At 48.9% G+C, this 18107-nt stretch overlaps 1 protein-coding gene across 1 annotated transcript; it reads right to left on the bottom strand.

Annotated features, from left to right (window-relative positions):
* Window positions 1-5108: 5108 nt before the first annotated feature.
* On the bottom strand, window positions 5109-6522 carry LOC142851738 (actin, cytoplasmic 2-like). The gene is given in 3 exon segments (XM_075975725.1): window positions 5109-5455; window positions 5458-6249; window positions 6252-6522. Coding segments are annotated over 3 exon segments (1098 nt in total). The 5' UTR covers window positions 6454-6522; the 3' UTR covers window positions 5109-5351.
* Window positions 6523-18107: the final 11585 nt, after the last annotated feature.

The following is an 18107-nucleotide window of genomic DNA, read 5'->3' on the forward strand; positions in this document are numbered from 1 at the left end:
CAGCTCATTTCTCAAAGGAGAGCTTTCTAGTGTGGCTGGACTAATACTGGACTCAGCTTTTTCTGACCCTCCGCCTCCATTACTCGAGTATCCTGCAAGTCATAGCTTTGCTAGAGAAATCATCCTGTTCTCTCCACGTCCTTTATAGTTGGGTTGCCTGATCCTCCAGGATATTCCCAGTTTTCAAGACCTCAGCATTTTAAAATTGAAAACCAGGTGCTATAATTTCTTATGTAATTATTGAATATTTTATGCAAATCACTCAATGACTTTGATACTAAGCGTACTAACCCTGCTCTGGGGTATATTTCTCCAAAGGCATTGACTTGCCTGTAGCTTTAGTATTGTGGGGATTCCAAATCACAGTAAAAGGAAGGTCTGTTTAGTTTTGAAAAGCAGAGCAGCCCGCCGGGACGGACAAGCTAAGCACACACCTGCAACTTCTGCCTTGTTTCCAGGGTTGCCGAGGCGAGTGTGCGTGCAGTGCTGTGGGTACAGTCGCTTCGGTACTGACCAGAGGGGCTGGGTGTCTGTTTGTTTATAACTCTAAGTTTTAAATTCTCTGTTACATAAATTTGCTCATCAGAAGTCATTCCACCCCTCTCTTCCCACTCCCTCAATCTCAGCAGAACTCTAGTCTGTCTTAGGTGAGGGACTTTGGAGGTAAGAGCCCAGCAGATGGATATGATGGGGTTCAGTTACCTATCAGCCCCACTCCTCTGTGTTAGCACTAGCCCAGAGGACTGTGTGGTCGTCTTTTGTGGTTACCAAGCTCTCTGAGAGCATGTGGCTTAGAGACAGCTTTCTGTATGGGGCTTGACTATGTCTGTAATACTTCAGAGGTAGCTTCTCCACAGCAAGCAAACCTGGAGACAATTGGGGCCAGGCAGGGAGAAGACTCAGGTGGAGGTGAGGCAGCCGTTCTACTGCCTTGCCTTGGAGCCCCGTGACTTCATAGTAGCCCTGCTGAGTGATGAGTTACCACTAACTTAGGTGGGGTAGACAGCACACGCTTAACTGCCAAGTCCATCTGGTGCTGTCTCCATGTGCATGTACTATTCCTCCTGAACATGGAAGAATCTACTTAGGGCATATCTCCAAAAGAATGGTTCTCCCTCCCCCAGCAGCCATTAACCGCCTGTGGTTCCATAGTTAGTGGCAGGACCTTGTCCCCCTCCACCCCCAATTCTAAAATTTTGACTGGTTGACAGGCTAGATGTTGTGCAGGTCTTGTTCATGTAGCCAGAGCAGTTGCTGAGTTCATGAATGTGACGACCATGGTGTTTCCAGAAGAAAGCATTTCGGAACCCCCTCCCCATTCTCAGAAGCTTACATCTTTTCTGTCTCCCCCTTTCAGTGTTGCCCGAGCCTTGATAGAGGGTTGTGGTATTGATAAAGATGTTTTATTTAGGGCTGAGACATTAGTCTTAGCTCTTTGAGCAGCTGTGGGTCTCAGCACTGATTGCCGACAACAGCCCAGAGGGGCCTCTCTGACCAGGTGGAACGCTGCAAGGCTCTAGGAGTTTAAGCATATGTATTTAGAAGGCAGTCTGGCAATATGAACATTTAGCAGAGTAACAATAATGGGTTCTACCCTAGGGTCCATGATCTCCCCACCATTGACTTTTGGCCAGGTTTATAGCAGGCATGATTTCCATCCTGTTAACGAGGCCTCTGACCCAATAAAAAGCTGTTAGCTACCCCATAACGTTCCTACCACTGCGGCACCAGTGGGCACATCGTGCATGGCAGTTTGGTGTTGTGACATGCAGGGTCCGGTGCTGAGTGAGATCGCTGATGTCTGTTTCCCCTAACAACCTGCACACACCTTCCACCGCTAGGAAAGCCAGTCAGCATGGAGGACATACCCTCCATGGGTTTGTGACTGTTTTCTCTCCATCTTGTAGGCGACGCATGTGGTGTCTTTAGCAGCAGGGCCTCACTATGTAGCTCTAGAGGGTAACCAGAAGCAATGGCAACAGCCTGTGCTACTTTGGCGGCCTCTGGGGTCTCCCTGATCAATAACATATGGGGAGGTATTGTGTGCTTTGCAGTGATAATTTCATTTAGTGGCTCATGGTTTTGATAGTCTCTGGTAGCACCATCCAAACTTTTTTGGGAAAAAATATATTTTGAAGTTAGGTTATTAACTGGTGGGCATCTATAAAGCTTGCTCATATGTCCTTTAGTTAACTCATGTAGAATATTACTGAAAGGTGTGCTACTTTTGTTTATGCTCTGGAACATTTGTTTGATGATGCAAAGATGTGTTTGATTAAAAGTCGCCTGTGGTCCAGAGGCTGCATCAGCAATGAGCTGACAGGAAGTTGTAGGGAGGAGCCAGGTGGAGAAGGGTTTATAATGAGGGGCCAGAAAGAGCACGGGGACTTGGGAGACAGAGGAGGCGAGCTGGGTGGGCTGCTTGCTACTCAGCTTTTCTGGGGAGTAGGATTCTACTTCAGCCTTTGGGTCTTGAGTTCTTTAGTGAGACAGATTTAGGTAAGTTCTCTTAATAGCTTTGAAAGAGTTGGTGCCTGAGGGAACAGAATGTCTTCAGTCTGTGGCTCTTCAAGCCGTTGCTGGTAGTGGAAGAGTTGCAGTTGCTGACTGGGATAGGAAGACGATGAAAGAGGACAACACACTCTTCTATCTCCTCCCTCCCCTCCCTCTCCCTACCTCTGTTGAAATCTTTACTCCCTGGTGTCCCTTCCCTTCTTTCAGGCTACGTGGTAGTCCACTATCCCTCCAACTATAGTTTTAGCTGGGTTGTAAAATAGTAGATTTCCATGTGGCCTTTTGTATGCCCTTCCTTAGAGTAACTCTCTTCCTCTTCTTTAGGTTTTCCCCATTCTTTCCCGCCCCTCCTTGGTTGAGCATTTCTACCATATGTAAGCACACATCAATCATGGCTCATTCACACAGCAGGCCCCAGCGCTCATGACTGGTGGGCAGCTTCAGTCACTACAGCCAGTGCCAGGAGGGAGGGAGGAAGTGTGCCGAGGCTGCCAGCACCCCTGTCAGTTCTGCCGGCCAGATCACAAGAAGTCCTCTCCAGGTTTTACTCACATCCATTGTCCGTAATTATCATGAGCTCAGCCTACCACGTTGACCTGAAGAATGAAGTTTCTGTTCTGGTGAGCAATACCTGGTTCTGATTCTGGCAGAGGTTCTAAAGGAGGGCTGTTTGGAATTGTTGCCTGAGAATTAATGTCAGGGTGTCATTCATAGACGTGAGGAAACAGTGTCCTTGTGCGGTGTAGCTTTATGTCAAGGTAAAGGAAGGAGGGAACCTCATTTAAGAAAATGCTTCCAAGGACTCATGCCCACATGAAACAAACTCAATGGTATTTTTGTGGACTTTTAAATTTCATTTTACTTAATTTTGGCATTTTTTTTTTGTCTTATTGGTCTCTCGCTTGATTGTTTTGATTTACATTTTTGTGTTTCTTGGTTGTTTTTTTTTTTTTGAAAGAAAGAGAGAGAAAGAATATAAAGTTGGGTGGGTAGGGAGGTGGGAGGGATCTGGGAAGAGTTTGGGGAAGGGAAAAATTATCAAAATATACTGTATGAACTTTTTTTTCCAATAAAAAAAAAGAAAATGCTTCCATAAGATCAGGCTGTAGGCAAGCTTGTAGAGCATTTGTTAGTGATTGACGGGGGAGGGTCCAGCCCATCATGAGTGGTGCAACCTCTGGGCTGCTGACCCTGGGTTCTTTAAGCAGGCAGATGCAAGCCAGTAAGCAGCATCCCCCATGATCATTGCATCAAGTTCTGACTCAGGTTCCTGCCCTGTTTTGAGTTTCTGTCCTGACTTCCTTTAGTGAACAGTGATGTGGCCATGCAGCCAAATAAACCCTTGCCTCCCCAGGTTGCTTTGCTGAAGGTATTTTATCACAGCAGTAGTAGCCCTAAGTAGAACCATCCCAAACTGTCAGCTCAAGGTGTTGTCCTGCCTGCAGCTTGCAGGGCAGCTTGCAGCTATTTCATGGCTGCTGGTTGAAGACATGAAACTCCTAGTCAGAAAAAGAACTTCCTTGTGCAGATCATAGTAATCGCCAGAAAACTAGTACTGTGTGACCATGCAAGACCCAGTTCCCATAAGGCAGAGTGTTTAGGCTTTAGTGTTCAGTGTTTAGCCTGAACCCAAATCCTCTTGACAATGGACAGTAGGACACCCATCTTTTGGTCTAGATAGAGATAATGGCCCTAGACCTCTGATGTAACCCACTCTTGCAGGGAGGAGAGCCAGAGCCAAGGCATTTCGGAGTGGCTTTACTTCCTTTGGAGATTGACCAGTGGATCATATACCCTGGGATCTTCAGAATACCATAAGAGAAGGGTTAATGGGGTGAAGCTGGAAGGTGTTTACAGCTCCAGTTTCTTCAGTTTGTCCTTGACCCAATGTTCATAGATGTGTACCTGAGTCATGGCCAATATGGCGCCCTCCTTCCAGGAAGCTGTCCGCGGCAGGGGTGAGCTAGGCACTTATCTGATGCTGCAGAAGGCATCACTGGTCTCTTTGGACAATTGCTCATTTGGGGGTTTGTCTTTGTGAAAGAACAGTTTCTTTTATACTTGAGTGGCTGGCAATGTCATCTATTTATATCCTCCCAGAGCAACGCACATTTGCATGTCACAGCATGCCTTTAAGGCATTTTCTTTTCTTTTTTTTTTCTGCAGCACTTTTATTTTTCTTTACACAATGACATGTTGCTGTGGCCTAATGTTCTCACTGAACAGTAGAAAACCAAAATTTGTCATTTCTTAAATTGAGTACAAAAAAACCTTACATAAATTAAAAGAATGAATACATTTACAGGTGTCAATGCAAACGTTCCCAACTCAAGGCAAGTAACAATCCACGCGGTCAGGAGGGAAAACACCAGAACTGGGTCCTAAGGCTCGGACTTTCCCACCCTGTTAGACCGGCAAGACGGAAGTGGTAACTGGTTCAGGAACCCTTGCCAGCCTCGAGAAATCCTGGAAGTCAGCAGTCAGCTAATACCCTGCACAGATCACTGCTCACACATCCACCAGGCTGGGGATTTCTCGTCCACAGCATGCCCTCGCTCTCCCCAGCCACCTAGTGACCAAGCCACATGACTAAGGACTAAATCAAGATATGCACAGGGCATTAAACATATACCAAGGGAACAGTTAACTTGAATACAAGGTCAAAAATCAGCAACAAGTTCTACAATCCAGTGCTGATATTGGATTCAAGGACAAATTTCTTTTCAAAGGCTTATTCCAGTTTCATGAGGCTAGCATGAGGTGTGTACATTTGCCAGGGCAAATTGATACTTCAGAATCAGCTCATGCAGCAGATGCCTGGCACCTGCTCAGTCCATCTAGAAGCATTTGCGGTGGACGATGGAGGGGCCCGACTCGTCATACTCCTGCTTGCTGATCCACATCTGCTGGAAGGTGGACAGGGAGGCCAGGATGGAGCTGCGATCCAGACAGAGTACTTGCGCTCAGGGGGAGCGATGATCTTGATCTTCATCGTGCTGGGCGCTAGGGCTGTGATCTCCTTCTGCATCCTGTCGGCAATGCCTGGGTACATGGTGGTACCACCGGACAACACTGTGTTGGCATACAGGTCCTTGCGGATGTCCACGTCGCACTTCATGATGGAGTTGAAGGTGGTCTCGTGGATGCCACAGGACTCCATGCCCAGGAAGGAAGGCTGGAAGAGAGCCTCTGGACACCGGAACCGCTCATTGCCAATGGTGATCACCTGCCCGTCAGGCAGCTCATAGCTCTTCTCCAAGGAAGAGGATGATGCAGCAGTGGCCATTTCCTGCTCAAAATCCAGGGCAATGTAGCACAGCTTCCCCTTAATGTCACGCATGATTTCCCGCTCAGCCGTGGTGGTGAAGCTGTAGCCCCGCTCAGTCGGGATCTTCATGAGGTAGTCTGTCAGGTCCCGGCCAGCCAGGTCCAGACGCAAGATGGCGTGGGGAAGGGCGTAGCCCTCGTAGATGGGCACTGTGTGTGTGACCCCGTCACCAGAGTCCATGACAATGCCAGTGGTGCGCCCAGACGCATACAGGGACAGCACCGCCTGAATGGCCACGTACATGGCTGGGGTGTTGAAGGTTTCAAACATTATCTGTGTCATCTTCTCTCTGTTCGCTTTGGGGTTCAGGGGGGCCTCGGTCAAAAGCACCGGGTGCTCCTCAGGGGCCACACGCAGCTCGTTGTAGAAGGTGTGATGCCAGATCTTCTCCATGTCGTCCCAGTTGGCTTCTGGGTCAGGATTCCTCTCTTGCTCTGGACCTCGTCACCCACGTACGAGTCCTTCTGGCCCATGCTCACCATGACGCCCTGGTGTCGGGGGCGCCCGACGATGGATGAGAACACGGCCCTGGGGGCGTCGTCGCCAGCAAAGCCAGCTTTGCACATGCCGGAGCCATTGTCAATGACGAGCGCGGCGATTTCTTCTTCCATGGCGATCAGCGAATGCCGGGGAGAAGGAGCAGCGGGAAGACACGCAGCGCAAACCGGCGGCAGAGTGTGAGACCCCCCTTAAGGCATTTTCAATGCCTAGTTTCACCTAACTGTGGACACATTTCTCCCACAATTCTGGCTTCAAGCTCTTTCTTCCTCCTCTCTGGCAAAGTTCTTCCTTTTAATGAGATGAGTGTCCCCCCACACAAGTGTCATCATATATTGGGGACTGCAGACCCTCAGACCCTGAACTTTTATGACTCCTTGCCTGTCCGAGTAAACAACTTATTTTCCTATGCTTGCAGCTGCTCTGAGCACGAGCCCCTCATGAGTCCCTGATAACCAGGAAGTGGTATCTGGTGGGCTTGCAGTAGAAAATCCTGAGAGCTAGGGCGTGGCCACTAGTTAAGGAGGGCACCATATAGTGCAGTTCCAGGTGGTACAGGAGCCACAATTATACATGCACACTTCGTTTTCCCTGTCACCTATGAAGAAGGTAGGATGGGTAGCCTTCAGCAGCATCAGTCATGACCTGGAATAGGGCACAAGAGACCCCACGCCATGACCACTACCTCTGACCCTGCATCAACACTGAGCAGCAGTACCAAATTAGACGCTGCTGTTTGTGTGTGTGTGTGTGTGTGTGTGTGTGTGTGTGTGTGTGTGTGTGAGAGAGAGAGAGAGAGAGAGAGAGAGAGAGAGAGAGAGAGAGAGAGAGAGCTGCACTGCACCGCACCCTTCTGCAGTCCCCTAAGGGCTGTTTGCAGCAAATGTTTGTGACACAGACTAGCATCTGCTAACTGGATGTGTTGTTTAAGAGTAGATCTCTCTTCTATCGCAGGGAGGGACCCAGGGTGGCAGTGGTGGTTCAGTTGCACTTCTGAATCTGTAGGGTTTAGTTTGTTACAGAAAAATAGGTAATGGAAGGAAAGCTTGCATTAACAGGACTCTATTAAAAGAGCCAATTAAACTGGGCTCAGTGGGAGAGGAGGCATGTGGCAGCCAGCTAGGCGAATCTGATACAAAGGAAATCGCCAAGCCTTCCCTGCAGATAGCCTGAACTCCAGGGAGCTGAGCCACCTTGTGGATCTGTGGCTAGCTTCCCCAGGTCATGAGTCTGTTCTCAGTGCTGGTCCCAGCCTTCGGTGTGACCCTTAAGGGGCCTTGTGTGCCACTTGGAATCAGGGCTTCCCTGCATTCCTGTGCTGAGTCGGAACCACCTGCTGGGTGTACCCATTTGTGAAAGCTCTGACCTGCCCTGCCCCATCTGAGGGCTCCGCAGCCCTCGCTGGCACCGTCCTGTCCTTTTCTCTTCATCCTCCCAGCTTCTGCATCCTGTAAGCCCAGCTGCTCCAGAGGCTGAGATGGCACTGGCCTGGCCATGGTGGCTCCACACAGGTTGCTTCTGTTCTGGTAATAGGGACATAAAATTCTTTTAGGTGAAATACCGATGTTGGAATTTTTAAAGGTCATCTTGCCAGGGGCAGAGTGTGAAGGCCCTTATCTTCCAGGCAGTGTGAAGGCTGAAATGTAGACGGACTAGCCTATGTTATAATCTGCCTCCTCCCCTGAAAAGGCTGGGGACCCTGGGTTCAGTGTCCGTGGTGGGTGGTAGCGGAGCATGACAAAGCAGATGCACTCAGCAGGCAAACCCACCAGCTTTCCCTCGGACTTCCCTCTACCTGCTGATACTGTTAGCTCTGGAGAGGGTCTGCCTGTCTCAGTGGATCCTTCCAGAAGACACCGCCCCAGTCCTGCCCACGGTTAACAATCAGGACTGACAATCACAAGAGCCAAGACGTCTTCAGAAGTCTGAGGAGCCACAAGCACAGCAATACGGGCAGAAAGCTATTGTTCATATTAAAGAACAGGTGAGGGCTGGGGATGTGGCTCAGTGGTAGAGCAACTGACTAGTATATGTGAGACCTGAATCTACACACACACACACACACACACACACACACAGAGAGAGAGAGAGAGAGAGAGAGAGAGAGAGAGAGAGAGAGAGAGAGAGAGGGAGGGAGAGAGGGAGGGAGAGAGAGAGAGAGAGAGAGATCAACCAATCAATTGATCAGCAGAAGCAGCATGTTGCCCTTCTCTGAAGAGTGTCTGTGGAGAAGTGTTTGGTAGATTGGGTGGAAGAACAGGAGGCCCCTGCTGGTGGCCATAATACATGGAGGGGAAAAAATACTGAACACAGGTTGGCTCTAGACACATGATCCCTGAAGAGGTCACAAGGACCCTTCGTTGTCATGAAAGTTTTACTAATGTCTGTACAAGAGTCCCCACAATTTATTTTTTCTAGAGATCATAGTTAAGCAACAGCAAAAGAAATCAGAGAGGAAGGGGAGGTGAAGAGTTGGAGAGACTGGGCAGTCAGGAAGCTGGAGAGCATGTTTTTTAGTATTTGGTAGAGAGGATGAGGAAAAATGCTCAATGCTTTTGTTTCACAAAGAAAACACAACTATCCTGGCAGGTGACCTCTTAGCTACTTGAGGCAAAAGATGTAATGGATTCAGGGAAATATTAGACCCACAGAAATATTTATTAGTGTGTGTCCGGGGGTATAATAATTAATATTCTGTTGCAGGAACAAAATGCTTTGAGACTGAGTAATGTTTTAAGGCTGAGGTCTAAAGTTGGTCAGCCTGTCGGTGAGGGCTCGCTGGCTTCGTGCCAGCATGGTGCAGTCACTGTGGTGGGGGAGATCACAAGAAGTCTGAGGGATTCAAGGTCCCACTTACTCTTGTTATAACATTTCCTGGGAAGCAACTGCAGCTTTGGAAGAACTGTACCAATCCCCGAATAGGGGTGCCCAGTGTCCACCAGCCCCCACCCCTTAAAAGACCCCAACAACTCAACAACTCCACCCCATGGCTGGGTTTACAGAACGCGAATGCTTGCCGAATAATCTGTCTACATCCACACTGAAGTAGGAGGCTTAGCTGCCAACTCTGGAGCCAAATAGTAGTTCACTTCCAAGGTCATTTCTCTTTATTTTCAGTAAAAGCCATTTAGCAGATTATCTTCTTCAAACTCTACCTGTGTCTTGATCTTTTCCTTAAGAAAGATTTGTTTCCTAAATGACAGGGTGACAGAAGGCCATGCGGGCTCTCCATTATGTTTAATTCAGCAGCGTCCCATTTTTCAGGCCTCCCTGCAAATGATTCCAATTGCATTTCCCTTCTTTCTCCCTGGGGAGTTTTCTAGCTCCCTGATTTATGCTAAGGTCAGGGGAATGTTGGCGGGCTGCTGCAGAACATAACTCACTGAAACCCCTGACATAATGGTGGGGTCACCAGAGCACAGTAGAATACATTAGCAGAGGGGTAGATTAACATGCTGTTAATGCTGATTTATTCCTGAGAAGTACTTCTTGAACACTCCCTCTCGGTCTGCTTGTCAGGCCCGAAGCTGAGGCTGTGTCTTCTCCATATTCATCAGGGTTCTGCTGCAGCAGGCACGGGCATTGACTTGTGAGAAGCAACTCATTGCTGGTGGGAATAATTCAAGAGATAAGATGAGTTGGGAGAAAGTGAGTGATCTTTACATCCCAGGGATGCAGTAATCGAGGGCTCAGAGTGTGCATTTTGCTCTCCGTGGCACACATGCTACAGCCTGGGGAGATGCTGGGTCTGCAGAGGCTTCATCCTGCTGGGAGAGAAGACTGCTTATGTGTTATTAGTGTCATGTGTGGCTGATGGCCTGCTGGAGAGAGGGGCTCTCTGCCAGATTCTTCTGGTAGAAGGGTCTTCAGTAGACCTAGAGGAATGAGGTCCATGGGGGCATTTGGAAAATAATGGGAAAAATCTGGGAAAGGAAACTCCAGGCACAAAGGATGGATATGATTTACTTATATCCATCCTTTTAGGTCTAATGGCTGGCAGCCATTAGAAGAGTGGGGTGAGTGGCTGGGAGAAACATTTTAAGAAGCCAGTGGGTCCTGTAGTGGCAGGCCAACCTGGTGGACATTGTGGGTTTGGTCAGGATCTCCTTCCTGTATAAGAATTGCTGTGGTCATAGCCTGTCTTCACAGCAATAGAAACCTAATTAAGTCAGCAGCTGTTTGTGTGCATACTGTGAGCCAGTTCCTGTGGAGGCAGAAGGGTCATGTTGTAGCCCCGTGGTCATTTTGAATAGGATGATACAGAATTCGTCGCTATGGTTGGGTCCTTTTAGTCAGGGTGTTATTTTTCTCATCGCTGTGGGAAAATTCCCAACTAAAGTGGTTTACAAGTTTAGAAGGCATGGCTTATTTTGACTTAAGCTTGAGGATAGGAGTCCACGTGTTGGGAGGGTATGGCAGGGGGAGCTAAAGCTACTGGGCAGAGATGACTGCTGGGCCCCAACCCACGTGGGTACTACCCAGGCCCAGGATAGCTTTCCAGTTCCCTACTGTGGAACCATGTTCCCAGACTCACACAGGTGTGTCTCTGAGCTGATCCTATATCCAGTCAACTTGATAGCTAAAATTAGCTGGGAAGTCCCAGGTCAAGGCACCAGCAGATATGGTGTCTGGTGAGGCTCCCGTGTGGGTTTGCCAAGGACTGTCTTCTCATCTTGGCCGAGCAGAGACTGTTGAGAGAAGAGTCAAGCTCTAGTTACATCTTAAGATGGTGCTAACCCGATTCCTGGTCCTGGTCACACCTTCTCATGATGGTGCTAACCCGATTCCTGGCCCTGGTCACACCTTCTCATGATGGTGCTAACCCGATTCCTGGCCCTGGTCACACCTTCTCATGATGGCGCTTACCTGACTCCTGGTCTCTATTTTTCATAGCCCAAGTATTTAATCACCTGAGAGGCTCAGTCTTCACCATCTGAATGAAGGGACATGGACGTTAAATCCTTGTGAATCTACATAAGCAAAAAGTCCCATTGGTGTTTCCCCAGACCAAGCAAAAATGAATGCCTTCTCCTCGCCTTCACCTCGGGCTCCATACATAGACCAGCATTCCTCCCAGAGGGGAATTCTGTTGCGTGGAGGAAAAATTAGTAGAAGCATTGTCTCTATGGTATACATTACCAAAATGAAATGCTTGTTCCCAGTGTGTCTGGGGAAATGTCAGAATGGATAGTTCTCTAGAAGTACTTCGACCTTGAGTCCCTTGTAGAAAATGGTTATCTATGGAGTTGTTTTTCTGAAGCAGTTTTATGGCCTTTGCATGACTTTGTTCACAAGACTATCCAGGCACACGTGGCCATCTTGAGTTACTGGGTCCTGCAAACAGTGTACAATAAGGACTATAGTGGCAGGGGTGTTATGATTTCAGCCAAACCAACACGGCTGATACTTCCGGGTTCCAGAGCCGCACATGCGCAGACAAACCCTCAGGAAGACGTGCCTAATGGCCCCGGGGATCTTAAAAGACCCTGTATGACCCACACGCGGCATGGTCGCATCACCTACATCTGACGCAGTTGACCCTTACGCACATGCGTGATCTCCGTCATCTGCGTATGACATAACCACATCATCCACCTGTGCGCTTGCGCTAGGCAGCCCTTAAATGCTGGATGCACCTTCTTCAAGCCCTTTCTCTGCACACTGACCTCACCAGGCCTGTCCACCCCGCCCAATAACCTTCTAAGCGGGTTTGTTGCATGTTCCGTGTTTCCTTCTCACTCGCGCCAGGTAATTTCAAGGGGTGTGGTGCTTTCCTTCAGAAAGCATATATAGTAGATGGGGGCTTTGGTATGCGTTACTTGTTTTATGCAAAAAAAGTTAGTGTAACAATAAGTAAGCCTTTTGCATGACCGTTGGAGGTTCAGTTCATAGAAACTGTTCCTCCCAGTTGCTAGAGAGTCTAAAGTTCATCTTGAACCCTTGAACCAACCCTCTTTCTTCAGCTGACACACACAACACAGAATACATGTATGTCGTGGTTGCTTCCTTATGATGGTAGGCATCTAAGAAGAGCATGCCACCTGCATGCTTACACTCGAAGTTCCTCTGTGTCTGTAGGACCAAGGTCCAGAAATGCTCTCCTGCTTTCTGCCCCCTACCCAGCCCCTCACCCACCTGCTGGCCCCACCAATCCTGTTCCTTCTGTTTCTGTGTGCACGTTCTACAAATATTTTGCCTGGAGTTGCCTTGTGTAAGCGAGCAAATGTTTCCAACTTTGCCATTCTCTGAGAAGGGAGTTTGTAGAGGATCCGCAAATGGCTGGAGATGCCGGGTGTTTTACTTAGACCCGAGGAGGCAGCAGCTCTGAAACCTTCCATCTTCACCCCCCGCTTCATCGTGAGCAGCTGATCTTCAATTTCGTTCAGCCTCTCTCCCTTTGGAGCCAGATCTGTGCACAGCTCCATCATATCGCATTGACTTAAGCAGGCTGAGGAAGCGCCAGCTTTTTCCACTTAGTGATCTGTTTTATTGGTTTGTCCTTGTGCCAGCTGGCTGGGAGGAATCGCCGCTGACGACAGCACAGACCGTCCTGGAGAAACCAAACTTCCACCAGGTCAACAGCCATCGTGGAGACTGTGCTAGCTCACGGCTTCTGTCTTGTGATTTGTGCTCAGTTTTCACACAGGAACCGATACGACTCCTAACCGATAGAGGCTCCAAGACCTTGGGAATGTGTCACACCCACAAATCATTAGTGCTCAGTAGAGGAGAACATAGACCTTGCACCTCGGTGGGGTGCAGGGAAGCAGAGGGTGCTTCAGTGCGTATCCAGCATAGAGCTGGTGGAATAGGAATGGACTGTGAGCGGAAGTGCCTGTTCCTTCTTTGGATTTCCTTTGGTACCACAGAAGCCTCTGCTGTTGGGTGTTACTGTAATACACAGTGGATCCTCAGGGCTGCCTGCCTCAGCCCACCTCCTCGAGCATCTGATTCTAACATTCTAATTGGTGAATGTTTACACCACGGGCCTTGACCTCCCCTTCAAGTTCTCCATTGAACCCGGGTGACACTCGGTGATTGTGGAAGTTGCTGAGCCTGTCGCACACAGTCTAATTGAGACATCTGCAACAAAAGTTTAAAGCTCTCTTTTCCAGCTAGGAAGTGTTGAAGACATTGTATGCCTAGTGGGTGACCCGAAGCTCCCCATCTTGTGAGTCACCTGGGGATGGGCAGTGCTGATAGATTAGCTGCAGTCCCACATGTGAGTAGGTGTTACCACTGAGAGGTCACAGATGACACTCTCCCCCCTCCCCACACACCCCTACTTCTTGTTTAAATCACCTTGAAGCCTTTGTGGTCTGGAGTCTGTTAAACAAATGTGTCTGTTCCTGGCTAAAAGGAAAGAGAGAAGCTTATATAGAATGTCTCCGTCTCAGGTGGGACACGAAAGTCCCTACTAAGGTTTCATACATTCAGTGTTCCTCAATGTACGGAAAGCCTGTAGATAAGAAGTAAAGCCCCGTATACACAAAGCTCATAGCAGAGGGCGGGCTGTGTGCAGGGGGCTTTAGAGCCATGGGGGTCCTGCTGGTGTCTCCCTGGATCTCAGATGGCTCCTCCCTAGGAAGGGATGCTAGTCTCTACCCAATGTCCCGTCTTAGCTATGAGACAATGAGTTGAGGATGAGTGTGAGTGTGCTTTGCTCTCTACTTCCTGGCTGTGGATGTAACAAACAAGTCATCTCAAGCCCTGATGTTGCCCTGCCTGCTCTGCTGTGATGGGCTGTACCCTGAATTGTGAGCTAAGCAAACACCTCTCTTGAGGGGCCCTTGTCAGGGTGCTTTATCCTAGCAGCAGGAAAGAAGTGAAGGAACCTGCTTGGACCAAAAGGATTTCTTCAGCTAGGATGAGACAGAAGCAGGAGGAAGATAATGGACCTCTCATCTTCTTTGTCCTGGATCTACTACCGTTGAGTTCTGCTCTGCAGTAATATATATTAAGGTTCCGCCAGAACTGTCATTGTGACCTTATTTCAAAACAGAGTATTTATAGATGTGACCATGGCAAGATGAGGCCTTCTGAGATTGGGCCTGGGAGCAGAGTGCAGTGCCTGTGTGCTGGGGATCAGAGCAAAGACTGCAGTGAACCGGGCGCTCACCTGGGGACAGAGCGTTCCTAGGAGCAGCTAGGAGGAGGCAGCACGTGCCCTCTTGGTGACAGTGCACTCTCGTGCGCTGGCCTCCTGGACTGAGAGAGGCTGACTCTGCTGTGCACAGAGCTCAGGAAATGAGGGTAACAAATGCGTTCCAGCGGTCAGCTTCAGATGTCAGCTTGGTCAGTGTCAGGGATACCCGGGTAGCTGCTAAAACATTGTTTCTTGGTGAATCTGCAAGGGTCTCTCTGGAAAGATTGGCATTTAAATCAGAGGGCTTTAGAGCACATGTAAGCCCAGAGCAATTCTGAAGATTGGTTTGAAGACAAATGTCATAAAGTAGTGTCACGGTTTCTTTTGATTTGACACGGACCTAGACATCCCTGGGAGTCTAACTTGAGGAACTGTCTCAATTAGATTGGCCTGTAGCCATTTCTGTAGAGCATTTCCTTGATCTCTGGTTCATGTGGGAGGGCCCAGACCACTGTGGGCAGTGCCAGCCTTGGGCAGGTGATTCTGGAATATATAAACAAGATGACTGTAACAACAGTTAGCACAAAGAGACCATGAGTTTGAAAGAGCAAAGAGGGTGTGTATGAGAGGGCTCGAAGGGAGGAAAGGGAGGGGGGAAATGAGGTAATTGTATTATAATCTAAAAATAAGAGTAAAAAAAAAGCCAGACTTTTATTACTGGTGTATGTGTTTGTATGTGTATGCAAAATACATAAACATAGCCTATGGAGTCTGTTTTGTGGGCGTGTATATGGTCTAATGGCTGACCATTCTTTTTGGACAATTGATAAGGTGAGGTTAGTTTTCCTCCCAGCAGTAATTATTTTCCTGCAATTCTTGTCTATATAAATATATACATAGCAATAATAATAAAAGAAAAAGAGGTTATCAGTGGATGGGGGTGGAGGGAGGGCACCTAGGAGGGGCTGGAAGGAGGGAAGGGAAGAGGGAAGCGATGTAATTCTATCTCATTTAAAACATAAAGAAAGCAAAAGTGTCCAAGCAACCCCGGAGGAGCCTATTAGTAAGCTGAGTTTCTCTGTGGTCTCTTCTTTTTCTGCCTCCATGTTCCAGCCTTGAGGACCTGTCCTGACAAGCTGTGACCCAGAAAGGTAAGCTAAAATAGACTTTCCTACCCAAGTTGCTTTGGTTATGGGGTTTATTAGGATAACAGAAAGTGAAGTAGGACAGGAAGATCTGGAGAATCCTCTGGGGGAAATACCAGAGAGGAGGTAGCTTAAGATGGCACCCAGCGGGCAGGGGCAGGGGCACGACACAGGCTTCACATGCCCTGCCCCCGTGTCTAGCTGGTCCCCATGTCTGCCTCTGGCCTGTGATATATGATCCTGACTCCAGGCCACTGCTGACTTATCAGAGCCAGACAGTAGCACTAATAAGATTCCCTCCAGAAAAAGTCTGCAATTTTGGCTGGAGGAGCTCAGGGAATTGGATGCCCTGGGGTTGAGTGAGAACAGATCAGGATCCGGGGCTCATCACTCACTCACCCACTTCTTGCAGCCCTAATGAGTTCACAGAAAGCAATTTCTTGGAATCTGGGTTTAAGAAATGCTAGAGACTCTTGTAAGGGATGAGTACGGCCAAAGGGAAACAGGAGTCTGAGTTTTGCGTTGAGTTCAGCTCTGGAGCGGAGCAGCGTGGGATGGAATTGGTCTGCTTCCCAGGCATATCCGTGACGTATCAATGGAGTAGTTCCACTGCCGGAGAACTGTTGAACCTCCTTTGTTGCCTTTTCCCAGCATGCCTTGCAATCTGACGCCATGCCTCTAGCATCCATCCCTCCTTTGGTATCTGCGGGTTCTGTTGGTCTGTACCGTCTTGGTGGGGCGAGATTCTCTCCTGACAGTGCCGATATTTCCTCTGGCTCTAGAGTTTCATTCTCCTCCAACGTGGCTGGTTCTGTATGAATAAATCATCAATCGCTTTTCATGAACTAATAGGAGCCTACAGTGCAGTTCAGGGGAGGGTTTGGCTGCAGGAGGCTGACAATCAAGGGCAGCAGCTTAGTCAATGAGCTTTAATAACAGGCGGCAAGAGCGAGGAGCCAGGGCTGGTTCCAGGCTTCACTACCGTGTACTGCGCACCCGTGTCTGCTCTCGGTGCGCTATACCAGATGGCGAGTTTCGGGCAAGGAGGCTGGAGGTTAAAATACACAGACAGAGAGACAGACACGGGTCATCCTTGAATTCCCCAAGAATGCCCCCTTTATTGTGTTCAGGGGCAGATTATATAGAGATAGCCACGCCCCAGCCAAACCCACCAGAAACCACTCTCCTGCCATCAGGAACTCCTGAAGGTCTCGTGCTCAGAGCAGCTGTAGGCACTCAGATCAGGGGATTGCAAGAAATTCAGGATCTGGGGTCTCACTGCTCCCAACACTTCACAGTACCAGGGCCAAGTTCCCCTTTTGCTCTATGTCCACAGGAGAGAACTTCTTTCCCTTGGCCTTGGGACACCCTCAGCCCCCCCCCCCCCCCCCCAGAGAGGAGTCTGTCCTGTGGAGAAGTCAGGTGGTTTCCTGAATGTCACTTCTGTTCCCTGGCACCTATCTCCTTCATGGAAATGAGACCATCCTGAAGGCATCCATACTGGGCTTGTCACGCTATGGGCACAGTTAAGAGGATGGATACACCATGTGAGGCAGAAAGTACATTAAATGGGTAAGTGGTCAGAGAGGTCTAAAGGAGGAACCCTGAACTGGAAGTCCCCAACCTGAGCTCTCCTTTATGGGGACATAAATTAATTCTTCCAAGCATCCCCCCCCCCCCCAACATCCTCTCTTCCTCCTTTCTCTTCCGAAAAGGGCAGGTCTCACAGGGAAATCAACTCAATATAGGAGCCAGACTTTTGAACTTCTCATCCGCCACTCTGCTTGTGGGGTCACCAGGGACCGGCCCGTTGTCTGGCATTTGGAAAGCACTGTAGCAGATATGTGTGCATGAGGGTGAGAGTGTGAGCATGTGTGTGCATTTACACAAGTCCATGTGTTTGTGCACGCGAGAGCGTGTTTACAAGTCTGCACACAAGGGAGTATGTATTGGTGTGTGTTTCTGCATAGGTGATTGTGTGAACTTGTGTGCCTGCCTGGGCGCACATATTTATGAGTGTGTTATATATGAGTGTGCAAATGTCTGGACACATACGTGCATGAGTAGGTGAGTATATGTGGTCAAGCTTTGAGTCTGAGAGAATTGTGAAGAGCCAACACAAAAGAAACTCACTTAGGGCCTGAGGAAATGAGTTGTGTGCTGTGTGTGTGTCTGTCTGTGTCTGTGTTTTATTTTGCGGTGCAGAAGATTTGGGTGCCACATTGTGACAGTTCTGCAGGAAGCGTCACGAGGCATGGCCTGGCTTTGGGAAGCTCTCTCTGTGCCCAGCCTTCTCGGCAGGTTCTGAGGCCAGCAGCTAATTCACATGGCTAACAGCTGTCTTTTCCCCAAATCTGCCAGATTTGGCCAGGCAGCTGAGGAGGCTGCCCTGGGGCGTGGACCTCTTGGAGGCTCTGTTGTTTGTCTGCGCGGTGGTTGGCACAGCACTTCTGCCTGAGTTGAGATGACCCAGTTTTGATAATTGAACAACTGTTGATCTAGCTGTTTATCTCCTCGCCTGCTTCTCTCACACAGC

Source organism: Microtus pennsylvanicus, chromosome 6 (genome assembly GCF_037038515.1).
Source record: "Microtus pennsylvanicus isolate mMicPen1 chromosome 6, mMicPen1.hap1, whole genome shotgun sequence".
NCBI classification, from domain to species: domain Eukaryota; kingdom Metazoa; phylum Chordata; class Mammalia; order Rodentia; family Cricetidae; genus Microtus; species Microtus pennsylvanicus.